Raw genomic sequence first — 13,189 nt, forward strand, 5'->3', positions numbered from 1 at the left:
ACCAAAACCGATTTCGTATTTTATTATTTTTTTTATACTAGTTTTCAGATTAGTAGACATTGCAAAAATTAATAATCCGAAATTTTTGTCAGTTTTTAAAATTGGAAGTCTTATCACCATGGAAGTTTCTACGCAGTTATCGATAGTGCAATAAACGTTTTACCATCCCTACCGTACGTATTGTTTATTATTATTTTGGCAAAACAAGAAGCCCCATTTGCCATTTTCCGAAGATGCCGAGTAAACTAGATAGCATATATCGCCGCATGCTGATAACGAGGTTCTTCGAAAAGGGATGGGGCAAGCCGGAAAACCTGCGCAAGTGAGTTTTTCATTGAAAACGGAGAATGGCGAAAAATAAGTGCTCCCCATACGGATTCTTTACGTAATACTATTATGATTTCAATTTCAATTCAATTTCCTCTAGGTTATTTAAATTACCGTTAATCGGCGGGCAAGGGAAAACTCTTGTCCTTTTAGTTTACAAGATCTTTAATGGTTTCGGTGGGCTTTCTTTTAAACAAGTGCCTTTGAATAATAATAAAATATAGTTTGACTTATTAATTAAATATATATTTGCTTTTTCCTCTTTCAAAGGCAACTAGATGTGCATGTCCCTATTCACGGCTTTACTAACTTATTAAAAAATTACTTACAAATTTAGTTTTACTTACTTGAAAGGGTCATCTTATCTTAATATATGCTCTATATTATCTAAATTCCTCATAGTCACAAATTACCATCCGATAATTAACAAAGTTCATCTTGGTCTTACTAATTTGGAAACCTATTGAACTTCAGGTCAACATTTTCTGTTATATCATCGAGAAATGAATTTATGTTATTAAAAACGATGTGGTTCTTAAGTTAATTGAATTCTTTGTTAGAAACATGAGTTTTTTATGCAACCTAAGTACGTAGATTATTTATTTTTATCGTTTCAAGATGACATTAATCTGCATTACAGTGCCCTTCCACCAGTGGACACTGGACTTGACCACGATTTTAGATTCCTCCGTACAGGTTAGTGGGAAATATACCCTAAGCAAGTTAGGATCGATATGAACAGATAATTTTTTTAATTGGCAACTTGCTTTCAACAACTAAAGCTTAAAAAGTATTAATTATCCCTGAAGTTCAATCATTCACATAAAACTTATTTTTTTGCTCCCCAAAAGTGCTCATCATATTTTTTCGATTTTTCTACATATTTTTTGTACAATTGGAGTGTTTGTGCCCAAATTAATTGCCTTTGCCTCTGACGACCATTATTTCAGAGTATTTCAGTTCCGAAAAGTAATATCCAGTAGGGAGTCATGTTTCAAGCTCGTGCCCCGCGATTATCCGGTGGAGATAACGAAGAAAGAAATCGGTGCGGAAAGCACGCTGATAGAGGGCCAATTTAAGACGCCCATGGAGCTGCACATGCCCGGAGTTGTGCCCGAGGAGTCGCAGCAGGCGCACTTTCAGCTCTTGATCCCCAATAAGTGGAAAAACGAAAAGCACAAGCCCATATGCATTCATCTGGCCGGAACGGGTGATCATGTGAGTACCATCGAGCGAGATCCGTCGTCCAAATTCCGAGATTAATGTCTGTTTACTTTCAATAGAGGCCAGACGCCAGGCCTATCTATCAGCATTTAGCTAAAAGTGGGTCCCACCAAAATAGATATTGTTTTACTTTTACCAAGCCAGTTTTAGAGCCCAACTTTACCTTTATATTTAATTTGTTTTCCATGATTTTCAAGCCCATTTGTTCGTAATTTGCTCAACTCTTTCGATACCCACATAGAAAACAATTTTGTTTGGGACCATTTTCAGCCATAAGTTCATAATAGTACATTAAAACGCACATATTTAAATGGCAAATTTTCAAATATTGCAGTTCTTTTGGCGTAGACGAAATTTCATTGCGAAACCTCTGCTAAAGGACGCCAATATAGGATCCATAATACTGGAGAATCCTTTCTATGGCTTAAGAAAACCAAACAACCAAACGTAAGTCTGAATAGTTTAGATGTATTTTATGTATAATAATAATAATACATTAATTATTTTAGGCGTTCCAACCTGCACAATGTGTCTGATATCTTTGTGATGGGCGGCTGCCTCATCCTGGAATGCCTGGTTCTCTTTCACTGGTGCGAAAGGAATGGCTTTGGACCACTAGGCGTCACAGGATTGTCAATGGGCGGTCATGTGAGTTTAAATTGATTAATAACCATTAAGGGGATTGTCAACAATAATCCTTTTCGTTTAGATGGCATCACTGGCCGCTACAAATTGGCCAAAACCACTGGTACTTGTGCCATGTCTATCCTGGTCCACCGCCTCCGCTGTTTTTACAACTGTAGGTGCTGCTATAGCATGGAATATCAAATTGAAATTGCATTATTCCATGTGTTACAGGGTGTCATGAGCCAGTCCATCAACTGGGATATGTTGGAAACGCAGTATTTCTCGGATGGACAGTACAGAGAACGGCTATCCAAAATGGTTACTGTGATCGATGATGCGTTTTCCGCGGGCCAAAGCTTCATACAGAACTTTAATCAATCCCTGCAAGAGCTGAAGGAGGATATCAGCGATACGAGAAAGATCCACGCAACCGAAAACAGTAACACATGTGGGGATAAGTACGAGACGCAGGGCATTTGCCCCCAAGAAGACAGTTCCATATTCCTATCCAAGTCCTTGAAGAACACCAAACTTGACTCCGAGAATCTGACCATTGATGCCAAGGACGCGCTTAGCCAAAAGGTGGCCATCGAAACGGAGGAAACATCGAAGGATTCAGGCTCAACGTTGACCAACCTCATGAAATTCATTCTGCCCCTGTCTGCGCAGAGCAAAACCGATAAAATAGACATAACCAAGACGAACTGGTGGGAACGTGAGGCGTTGCAGTTCATGCGCGGCATGATGGACGAGTGCACCCACCTGAAGAACTTTTCGGTTCCCTTCGACACCTCCCTGATAATTGCGGTATGTGCCAAAGATGATGCCTATGTGCCGCGGGAGGGGTGTTCCAGTCTGGAGGAAATATGGCCAGGAGCAGAAGTACGTTACTTGGATGCCGGCCATGTGAGCGCCTACGTTCTGCATCAGAAGCTATTTAGGTGGGCATAAAGTTTTCTTTATAAATTTAAATAAAATTATAATAGATCACTTTTCTTTTCAGATCCTGCATTATTGAGGCTTTCGAGCGGGCAAAGAAAATCTATGAGAATGACGTGGGCGAGGGCCTGAAATGTGATATAACCTATGAGCAGTTGATAAAGAGATATGACAAAAATATTCAGTAAATATAAGTTAGCATATCAAAACATAATGATGAATATGTTGCCATTTAAAGAAAAGTCTAGTAAATTGTACATAATTAGGTATTTTACTTGGGAAGGAGTACAGTTTTCTTGATTTGGAATGGAAACTGGTTCCCCATATATTTTCTAATTTATATTACCACGCCCACCAAAACGACCACAATCGACAATAAATATAAACGCCAGTGAGCTAGTGAGCTATCTAAAAAAATAGTCTTTTCTTCTTTCGTACCAGCTGAGTAAGGGGTATCCTATAGCCGGGAAACTGAAATAAAGCGTTCCCTCCTTTTTAATATATATGTAAATTATTAAAAAAAAAAAAACATTTTAAAAAAGTGCCGGTAAAAGCAAAGCTTTATTCATTTGGAGTTCAGAACTTTTCGTTCTCGAAGCTTGGTCACACTGGTGCATAGCTTTTGTTTTTGTTGACTGAAATAAATAAAGAAATTGCAATATAATGGATCCAGTAGTACTTGTTTTATCTTATGGAGCAGTTCCTGCACTGGAAATAGTCGAAAGTAAGATTAGTTACTTGAAAAAGTACAGAGTGTTCTTCAAAGGCCCTATTTTTGTTGTCCCAGTATTTTCACGTTGTTGCAGCTTTGTTTATTTGAAATTTATGAGTAATACAGGCGAATTAAATGTTTTTATTCTGTTGGTATGAATACAGCATACTAATCATACAATGCATTTTTATAAGAGTATAAAGGATTGTTAAAAAAAAAACCCATTCATAAATACGTTTACTACTACGTTTATACGTTCCATTTTGTTGCAGATATTTTATCTGAAGTGAATCAATCGAAGGAATCAACATCAACGGAGTGCTCACTTAATTGTTATAAGTGCATCATTAAAACCAAGTACTATAACACTTCTATCAACTTAATTCCATTTTCTGGAAAACTGGAAGCTGTGCCGGAGAAAATTCTTCAAGCAACCGAGGCGTTGATTATTTACTTTGATTCACAAGACGTAAGTGTTTATAAAAGCAATAATAGTATATCTATTATATTACAATTACTTGCAGACCTCCTTTATCGACACTATTCCCAAGACGTTAGCGAAGAATGAACAGATTCAGCTGGGCTTTCTGCTAACCTCTTCCACTTCAGAAGAAGGTGGATTGTCCTTTGGAGAAATTAAGGAGAAAACGAATTTCCTTTTTGACATCATAACATTGAGAAGCAATGTTGAGAGTGACCCAGATGAAGCTGAAAAGGACTACGAGGAAGTTGTGGAGGGTTTGAAAAACGTAGTTTGGTCCAATGTCAAGTTTGGTTCTGGTTAGTGCCCAGGATTTGAGTTGAGAAACCAATAATCCATTTCGTCCTATTGATTTGCAGATCACAAGGAGGAAATCAGTGCCGACGAGCTGGATAGTCAGCTGAAGGACTTTGAAAACTTACTCCTCACGGCGCAAAATCTACGTAACGATACGAGTCTCACTCGGGAACAATTTCTGGATCGGGCTGAGCAGTTTGCAGGCATAGTTTCCTCGATTTTAAATGACAATGATAGCGACTAACTGATACTCAGTTATCGTAGGCAAACTAATCGTACTGTTTGTTATCAATAATAAATGTTAAGCTGATTCCACTGTAATGTGCTATATCTGGTCCGTATTTTTGGTTTAGTTTTGAAGGTTTAAATACAAACAGGATTATGTTAAATATATTTGGTTTATTATTAAAAGCGGTACATATTTTTTGAAATAACAAGGTATAAAACGTTGTTTATTTGCTAATGTATGCTTGAGAGCTTATGTATATTAAGGAATGAATAAATAAAGTGTGTGTTTGCTGTTAGCTTTCAATCATAAACTTAAAGATTCCGTTGTGGGCGATGAACAAATAATATTTTTATGGTTTCGCATTCTTCTGCAAGAATAAATGGGAATGATTAATTTAAGTTAATTAAGTTAAGTGATTCGATTTTGAAACTCACCTCCTCAGAGAAATCCAAATCCTCTTTAATTGCCTTCGATCGTCGCTTTTCGTTTGACGTTAGCAATTGTGAGAGCTTCGTTTGTTTAGCTAGATCGTAGGCTTCTTTTTTACTCCGCATTGCACAGTCTTCCAGGGTTTCGGCCGCTTCAAACATGCCTTGACGTCGGTAAAGTGCTCCCAGATTTTTTAGAGTGGTTGTGACCGTGGGCGAATCCACTTTAGCGGCCTTATGCCAACCGCCGTACTCGCCATATGGAGTGTTCTCCCTGTTATCGAATTTGTGCTCCTCACGCTCCTCAGCCACCTGAAAATTGTAGTAAGAAAAGGAACTTTTGAGTATTTACCAGGCATAACAGCACAACAACACAACATTACCTGCCAAATGGGCTTGTTTTTGCTGTCGATGGCTCCAAACTCACGTTCGTGGGCTCGCGTCAAGACCTGCTTATAGAGGATTTCAGCTTCGGTGTATCTACCTTGCTTCAGATAGCAGCCGGCCAGATTATTCTTTGTCTTGGCCACGTTGGGATCATCGGGACCCAACTTTGATTCGTAGATGTCGAGAGCTCGCTGGTAGTACTTCTCAACCTCGTCGTATTTGCCCTGATTCTGGCAGAGCAGGGCGAGATTGTTAAGTTGCTTGGCAACATCGGGATGATCCTTTCCCAGGACTTTCTCTCGGATCTCCAAGGCACGCTTGCACAGTGGCTCGGCATCTTTGTACTTGCCACGTTTGCCATAGAGGACGGCCAAGTTGTTCAACGTGGCCGCCACGGCTGGATGGTTCTCGCCCAGTGTCTTTCCTCGAATCGACAGAGCGTCGTTGAGTAAATTGGCGGCCTCCTTATACTTGTTCTGTATGGCACGAGATGTTGTTAATTAACGATTGTATAAATTAAGTTAATCAAAGCGTAGACGCACCTGATCGCGGTACACGAGAGCCAAAATGTTCAGCATGGTTGCTACATCGGGATGGTCGTGACCACTTGTCCTTTCGAGATCTTCCAATGCTTGCTTGCAGAGGGGAACGGCTACCTCGTATCTAGAAATATATTAGGCTATTATAGTTAATGATGAATTGATAGATAACGATGTTGTAGGTAAGGGGTTTCTTTAGTGCTCACGAGTAAAATAAAATGCATGGATGATGACTTACCTTCCCTGCGATGCATACTGAATGACCAGGTTGTGCAGAGTACGGAGACGCGCTGGAATCTCGTAGCCGGAAGTCTGGTTGGCGAACTGGCTGGGCGGAGTGGGCGACATGTTGTGTCTGTCCTCGTTTTCCTCGTCCGGGAATAGCTCGACCACGGGATCGGTGCGGGACTTGTCGCAAGCGTCGTCCTGCTCCTGATTCTCGTCGTACTTCTTCACGGACGCCATGAACTCCAGGTGCTTCTTCTCCTCCTCTAGTTGGGCCACCAGCTGCTCGGATGCCTGGAACTTTTGCTGAGTGTTGGCCAGCTCGTCGCGAAGCCAGGCGTTCTCCTGGTGGAGGCGGCGCACCTGTGTCTTAAGCTTGTGCTTCTCGGCCTCGATGTTCTGCAGATGGGATGTCAGGGCCATCATCACCTGGGCCTCGCTGAGGCCCAGTTCGATGTTCTCGATGTTCTTTCGCAGCATGTCCGACTTTTCATTGTCCTTCTGCACCTCGGCGATTCCGTTCATAATCGAAACATGCTCCACTCGCAAGGCTTCGAGGCCTTGAAGGACTGTTTTCGTATTGGTTATGATTTCGTCCTGCGACATTTGCGTCATTTTGCCGATTTTCTCAATTTTCTGTCTACAAAACACATACAAAATACAGATTAGTAAGTGCTCCTACAACCCTCTGACATCTGAAAGTGTAACAACATGAATGATATCAAAATTAAAAGGTGTTAATCGAGGTATTTGATGTGTTTTACATCCTGTATGATTTGATAGCTTTGGAGACAATCATTTTAACCGTATATTAAACGATTCTAGCTGCGTTAATCAATACGATGAAAAAGAAAATTCGCAGTGCGCATGCACGTTAAAAAAGGTGGTTGATAATCGAAAATGCCCGCGCTATTACATTCGCTGTAACAATAACTTTTAGAAACTACAGAAACTATTAAAAGTAAGGGATCAACTTTCTGGATTAAGTTAACTTCAATTTACTTTTAAGCCAAACAAATTCCAGTTCATTCAATTATGTTTTCTAATTGGAAACTAATGGTGGAAGCATATTCGATTTATATCGAATACTGTGCTTTGAAAACTTTCTTTTATTTATTATTTATCAACATTGCCGGTGTGATTTACATAAACATGACACTTCGTTAAAAAGTGTTTAAGGCCATTTAGTTCGTTTATTATGGTTATAATTATGGGCGAAAGTTAATTACACTTGGCGTCATGCAATAAACAAAAAACGAATGGCAAAAGTAGCTGCTTACATCAACTAAAATAAATTGTATAGTTTTTTAGAGACCGAAGCTATTAGTACCCTAACATATTCAAAATTATAGTTTTCTTTAGTCATTTGCCTTTCGAATCGGAAATCTAGATTGCGTAAAATGAGATTGTAAGTTGATTTTCGAGAAAATAGCTTTATTCTTAATCAAGATCGCCAAATATTGTGATTGGAATAGTCAGATTATAAATATTGCAAATGGGGTTACAACACCCCAGCTCACTAATTCCAGTGTATTAAAAAGTGAGTCACTTTTTGTACATAATATCTATGAACACTTAAACATAAAAGTTAGTGGCATTAAGAGATTGTATTTAGTATTTATCATGCTAAACGATTACTTAGGCCTTAGGCCTCCATTTGTGTTTACTTTGCCACACGAGCTGCCGCCGAGCACTTTTCCAACTAGACTTGATTATTTATGTAAAACGAATCATATTTTCCAGTAAAAAACTTTTCTTCAAGTGGCAGTCACTTATATTTATGTGCAACATATGTACATACACAGATAAGCTCAAGTAGATGTGTTTGTGTGTGGGTGAATGGATTTTGTCGTTCGAAATCCAGTTGGAAATGATTATGCAAGTTATCGCGCAGTGCATTCAAATATTGTAACTTATTACCAGCGGTTTTGCTCTGCAAACTCCTCAAATAAGCGAAATAGTGCGTAGATTTGCTATAAAAATATCTTACACTGCAAAACTTCTAAAATAAAACTGAGTGTGACCGTAGCCGGGGCGTTGAATTGTGTTTGACAAGCTAGGATTTTCTTCAACTGTGCAGTAGTGGTCACACTGTCGGGAGGAGAACGCAGTGGAATCGAAACACTAACTAAAGAAATGAAAATTCCTGAAAAAATCGGGTAGACTAACAATAAGACTTCGTATAATAGCTAAGATGTAGTATAAATAAAGTAGTAGTTAAAAGTAATAATGCGCAACATGCTATTTGTAAGCATCTATAACATGTTGGAGGTCAACAAACGCACATACCTTGGTGGAGCAGGTATTGATTTAGTTCAATAAAAAATTTAATTTTTGGAACTAATTAAAGGTGTATCTTGAAATTTGTACACATAATATATAAATTAATTTGTTGTTAACTTAATGGATTTGAAAACATCGTTATTATATTAGCAAGCTGGCATATTTTTGTATTCACGATACGGTCGCACTATTCTTTTTGTAATAAATTTTGCAAGACTTTTTCAAGTCTCCGTTTTTGTTCTATATTTTAATTTTTACCGTCTAAAACTGAACAAAAGAGTATGCCACCCCCAAGACCGAAGGGGATAGGATTTAATACAGGAGCTACCCAACCCAGATCGAACTCAAACACGCCAATGTCGGAGAGGCAGCAAATGGCTCTGCTCATCCAAATGACAGCCAACTCGTCGACAGGTAAATAAGCAAAATAATTAAGTGAATGTCTACTTTTCACATGATTCAAGTGGATTTTATAGTTCAGTCACAAAGCTTAGAACTTTTGCTCGTCGGCTTGAATTTCAATTTACATCGTGGGTACTTCGCTGCGTACATACTTACACGCATATACATCTATGCATGTACATATCTACGTATGTACATACATAAATGTATCTGAGAGTCAGGAATAATGTAAAAGTATCCGAGAAACTGGTTTCGATTGCGGATAAATTGTCATTTAACTGATTCAAATGAAGATACCAATTATTATTGAAGAAATATGTGTAAAGATGTCAAAAAAACCCTGTCTCTTATCCGAGCTAATACTTTAGAAACCAAAATTAAAAACAACTCATTTAACGATGCTTAAGTTCTTAGTTTTCACACAAAATCATTTTAGTTGGTTTTCCTTCAAACATAACTACAAATTCCACCCGAAAAGATATCCGATAGACAATAAGCTTTCATTTTACTTCCTACATGATCTTCCAAACTAAATCACACAGCCGTCAAATGTAATGTATAAGATTCTCGTTCTTGCAGATTCATCCCGCACCACCTTAAAGAAGAATGAATGCAAGAAAGGAGACGCAGAGACTGACGAGGGCAGCCTGAATGAGAAGCAAGAGGTCCTGGACACGAAAGACAAATCTTCAGCGGAGGAGAGCAGCAACGATGGTAAATCCAGCGATACGAATCATCAGGGAACTTCGGCTGCCAAGCGCTGCTACTCAGACATAGAGGAGGACTACGAGGAATCTGGCGAGGACGTAAAGAAAAAGAAGCGCAAGGATTCGGAGCATGGAAAGGACGTGAAGGGGGCCTCCCTGAAGCTCACATCGCGCGTGGAGAAAAGCTCCAAGCTAGCTGCAACGAAGGGATCCCCGTCAGGAAACAAAAGCAGCGCTTCCAATGCCGAAAAGGAGCCGGCGGAGACTAGTAAGAATGTAGATATTGAGAACGAAACGGAGTGCAGCGATGATTACAAGAGTAACGACAGCCTATACAACGGAGGACTCAAAGTGCCGCCATTAAAAATTGTGATTCCGCAGCAGAACTGCTCAATCGACACTGAGGGCAATGTGCTTCGAACTGGCAAGGTGACTGCCTCTCGCAATGCCGCCCTGCCGTATGTGGTCAGCTCCAATAGCGATTCCATTGACACCGTCATAACCAATCAATCTATTAGCCCGCACGAAAGTCCACAGAAGAGCAATAGCATTTGCTCCACAGCCCTCGATGACAAGAATATAAAGCTCTTCAATGACGAAAAGAACCTGAGGGTCCTGCGAAGCTCTCATCGCACTGGAGTGACCAGTGTGGAGCGCAGTTCCAATAACTCCTCCCCGCAAATGCAGAGCAGCTCTCCATCGCCAGCGTCATCGAATCATGCCAACGATCCTGCAGATGTGAAGCTCTCCTATAGCAACATGACATCTAGTCCGATCCCGCAGGGCCACCAGTTTGACCAGGAGGCAATCACCAATGTTCCAAGCCCGTCGACGTCGTCGACATCCTCGTCCAAGGACATAAATCCCTCGAACGTGGAACTCCATCCACGGAAGCGAAAGATTCGACCGAAAAACACCGACGACAGTTCGAAGAACTCAAATGCGGCGGATTCCGGTGTCAACTCCGAAGAATCTCACCCCCATGACCATCCCTTCACCAATGGCTTCCAGATGTTCTTGAGCATCCGTCGTCAGATCGAAAAGAAGTGGAAGAGCTTGTATCCGGTGAAGCCAAGACCTCCGCAAGGTTACAACGAGTATCTGCTGACAAAGAAATCCTACTTATTAAGACGCAATGCGACGATCTCAGTTCCGGATATTCCACGCACTGTTCCGCAGGCCATGGAGAGGATCTATCAGGATCAGGAGAAGGCCAGGCGAGATCTGATCGAAGCGCACACCGTGGAGCGGGAGAAACTATGCATGAACGTTGAGCAGGAGATAATACGCGTTCACTCGAAGGCGGCCAGGAGCATATCTGGACAGCCGGCGCCCTATTCCGTTTGCACGTATTTGAAGGACGACGAGGTCTACAACATGATCACACCGGAGCAGGATGAAAAGGAAAAGAGTGCTCGTTGCCGCTTTAATGGACGTTTGCTCCTCAGCTGGCTGCAAGATGTTGATGACAAGTGGGAGAAAATTAAGGTATGCTGACCCTAAACAAAATATTTTTCGTTGTAAATCTTAATTGTTGTTACCTTTGAAGGAGTCCATGGTGTTGCGGCATCATAACGAGGCGGAAAGTCTGCACGCCGTGCAGGTGATGGATTGGAATATATTTGCAAAACGAAATAGGCTATGTGACAACCCGATTGAAGTTAATTTGGAGCACGTTCCGATCGTTTCAGTTGGTGACGACTTTGACACATTGCCAACATAACTGACGCATTGAAATTAATAAATTTTTACAAGATTATAAACACAGGAATGTGTTTCTTCGAAAGATTTGTGAACTAGAGATACTTTCAAAGCCCATTTTATTTAACTTAACATTTACGTGAAAAATCGATTTGTTTTTAATGTGCACTTAAGTTGTCAAAAATATTTCTTGCATAATTAACCATGTCCTGTAAATAAAGTAGGTATGAAATTTGATACATAACAATAGATATATAAAATAATCTTACTTCACACGTTTCCGACTGTTTGTTTTTGGAAATAATTTGTTGAAGCTTCGATAGGATTTCCTCTCGTTTTTCCGTAGAGAGTTTTAACTCCGATTCCCGCGAAAGAGATGAAAGTGCAAAAAGCGTAGTTTCTTGTTTGATATCAAAGTCATCAACGGGCTTAAGGTTTTCCACTAGCACAGGAAACACTTCTTCCTTCACAAAATCATCTGATGGGAATACAAATAATTAGGATTTCAAACACTGGGTTATAATTACTACTTCAATTTACCTCTGACAGACTTCTCGATTGAAGTTAACGATGCAATTAGAAAAGCAGTCTTCACGTAGACATTTGTATTTGTGGATTTCAGACAGGGTATCAAGGACCTGATCCCCTTTATGCGCTTAAACTCGTCGTATCCAGGCTGAAAGTTCCTTATCAGCGATGATATCGCATACAAGGAGCACCGCACGGTATTCGGATTCGAATGGCTCAAGTTCTTTGCAAGTGCAGGCAAAAACTTATCGTTTATGAGGGCGTTCTGACAAAATACATTATTCTGGGCCACTTCAGCGACAGTATTGAGTGCCGATTCTCGCACTTCGCTATCCGAATGTGTTATGTAGCGGAGTAGAGTTGCAGTTCCTCCTAGCTTCACCAGCGTTATGGCATTGTCGATGTCATCGATGTGGCTCCTTATGACATCCAGACTCTCGATTTGGTCGTCCGTGCTGGATTCTTCGCTGTTCAAGATCACCAAAGCTGCTTTCAGGGCCGCTGCAGCATCCACTGTCATGGCATTTAGGGCATTTGCCAAAAACTGAGCTCTCTGAAAAATAAAATATTTTATATATTGTAGCTCCAAGTAACTAGTCAATAACTAATGTTATACTTTGTTATATCAAAAAGAGCTTTCATACTACTGTACAAAGTGCCAGAAAAGTAATTTCCAAACAAATTTGGCTTTCAATAGAAGTTCCATTTGGAGGAGCACATGGCCAAATACATAGGTTCTAGATGATTCGATTGACTCACTGCTTAGGACACACTTGTGAATTATTCAGAAAGTATAACTACTTGAGGTGTTTTAAAGCCTAACACAATAACTATTCTAAATATTTGTAAAATTCTCTCAATTTGAGCTGTTTACATACCTCAGGATCGGGAGTTTCCAACTTTGGGGCTGCTTCTGGATTTGGATCGTGGTGTTGCACCGTATATTTCAGAACATTCTAAGAAAAATATACATTTTATTGAAGTTCACTAGATACTCTACCCAAATTACTTGCCTGCAAGCTTAGGGCTCCTCTTGGCACGTTTGGATCGGTCATTTTGGGAAATAGACTCTGTAGCAATCACAATAAAATTTTTGTTTTTAACAATAATTAGTGATGGAATTTCAAGAATATCGCACAAGACCGATATCCGA

General features: G+C 40.1%; 5 protein-coding genes across 13 annotated transcripts, besides 1 other annotated feature; 3 read left to right on the top strand and 2 right to left on the bottom strand.

The window, feature by feature from the left end:
- The first annotated feature begins 90 nt into the window (after window positions 1-90).
- Window positions 91-3,527, top strand: CG32112 (uncharacterized protein). 4 transcript variants are annotated; one of them, NM_001274850.1, is made up of 8 exons: window positions 91-173; window positions 234-322; window positions 1,278-1,545; window positions 1,886-1,998; window positions 2,061-2,199; window positions 2,261-2,350; window positions 2,410-3,119; window positions 3,182-3,527. In NM_001274850.1, the coding sequence occupies exons 2-8, from the start codon at window positions 234-236 to the stop codon at window positions 3,303-3,305; spliced, it is 1,533 nt and encodes a 510-aa protein (NP_001261779.1). In that variant the 5' UTR covers window positions 91-173; the 3' UTR covers window positions 3,306-3,527. The 4 variants fall into 4 exon arrangements, with proteins under 4 accessions (NP_001261779.1, NP_729819.3, NP_729820.2 ...); NM_168506.2 differs by lacking the exon at window positions 91-173 and adding an exon at window positions 968-1,023 and having other exon boundaries at window positions 178-322; NM_168507.2 differs by lacking the exon at window positions 91-173 and having other exon boundaries at window positions 178-322.
- Window positions 3,528-3,548: 21 nt separating this feature from the next.
- Window positions 3,549-3,616: a mobile genetic element.
- Window positions 3,617-3,716: 100 nt separating this feature from the next.
- Window positions 3,717-5,143, top strand: CG32109 (uncharacterized protein). The gene is made up of 4 exons (NM_168509.3): window positions 3,717-3,841; window positions 4,102-4,298; window positions 4,354-4,609; window positions 4,670-5,143. The coding sequence occupies exons 1-4, from the start codon at window positions 3,781-3,783 to the stop codon at window positions 4,849-4,851; spliced, it is 696 nt and encodes a 231-aa protein (NP_729822.1). The 5' UTR covers window positions 3,717-3,780; the 3' UTR covers window positions 4,852-5,143.
- On the bottom strand, window positions 4,989-8,429 carry Klc (Kinesin light chain). Of its 3 annotated transcripts, none has more exons than NM_079325.3 (6): window positions 8,336-8,429; window positions 6,429-7,055; window positions 6,194-6,314; window positions 5,648-6,127; window positions 5,271-5,576; window positions 4,989-5,203 (listed from the first exon to the last, which is right to left on the bottom strand). In NM_079325.3, the coding sequence occupies exons 2-6, from the start codon at window positions 7,028-7,030 to the stop codon at window positions 5,186-5,188; spliced, it is 1,527 nt and encodes a 508-aa protein (NP_524049.1). In that variant the 5' UTR covers window positions 7,031-7,055; window positions 8,336-8,429; the 3' UTR covers window positions 4,989-5,185. The 3 variants fall into 3 exon arrangements, with proteins under 3 accessions (NP_524049.1, NP_001261781.1, NP_001261780.1); NM_001274852.1 differs by lacking the exon at window positions 8,336-8,429 and adding an exon at window positions 8,083-8,212 and having other exon boundaries at window positions 4,989-5,200; NM_001274851.1 differs by lacking the exon at window positions 8,336-8,429 and adding an exon at window positions 7,180-7,271.
- A 62-nt stretch (window positions 8,430-8,491) lies between these two features.
- Window positions 8,492-11,775, top strand: CG10984 (uncharacterized protein). Of its 4 annotated transcripts, none has more exons than NM_168511.1 (4): window positions 8,492-8,574; window positions 8,977-9,112; window positions 9,680-11,295; window positions 11,357-11,775. In NM_168511.1, exons 2-4 carry the CDS (start codon window positions 8,980-8,982, stop codon window positions 11,528-11,530), a joined length of 1,923 nt encoding a protein of 640 aa, NP_729824.2. In that variant the 5' UTR covers window positions 8,492-8,574; window positions 8,977-8,979; the 3' UTR covers window positions 11,531-11,775. The 4 variants fall into 4 exon arrangements, with proteins under 4 accessions (NP_729824.2, NP_001261782.1, NP_729823.2 ...); NM_001274853.1 differs by lacking the exon at window positions 8,492-8,574 and adding an exon at window positions 8,604-8,717; NM_168510.1 differs by lacking the exon at window positions 8,492-8,574 and adding an exon at window positions 9,175-9,228 and having other exon boundaries at window positions 8,881-9,112.
- CG10973 (uncharacterized protein) lies at window positions 11,612-13,147 on the bottom strand. Its single transcript, NM_001038913.2, has 5 exons — window positions 13,050-13,147; window positions 12,915-12,992; window positions 12,049-12,589; window positions 11,778-11,986; window positions 11,612-11,717 (listed from the first exon to the last, which is right to left on the bottom strand). The coding sequence occupies exons 1-5, from the start codon at window positions 13,089-13,091 to the stop codon at window positions 11,667-11,669; spliced, it is 921 nt and encodes a 306-aa protein (NP_001034002.1). The 5' UTR covers window positions 13,092-13,147; the 3' UTR covers window positions 11,612-11,666.
- Window positions 13,148-13,189: the final 42 nt, after the last annotated feature.

This window comes from Drosophila melanogaster, chromosome 3L (assembly GCF_000001215.4).
Source record: "Drosophila melanogaster chromosome 3L".
Classification (NCBI taxonomy): domain Eukaryota; kingdom Metazoa; phylum Arthropoda; class Insecta; order Diptera; family Drosophilidae; genus Drosophila; species Drosophila melanogaster.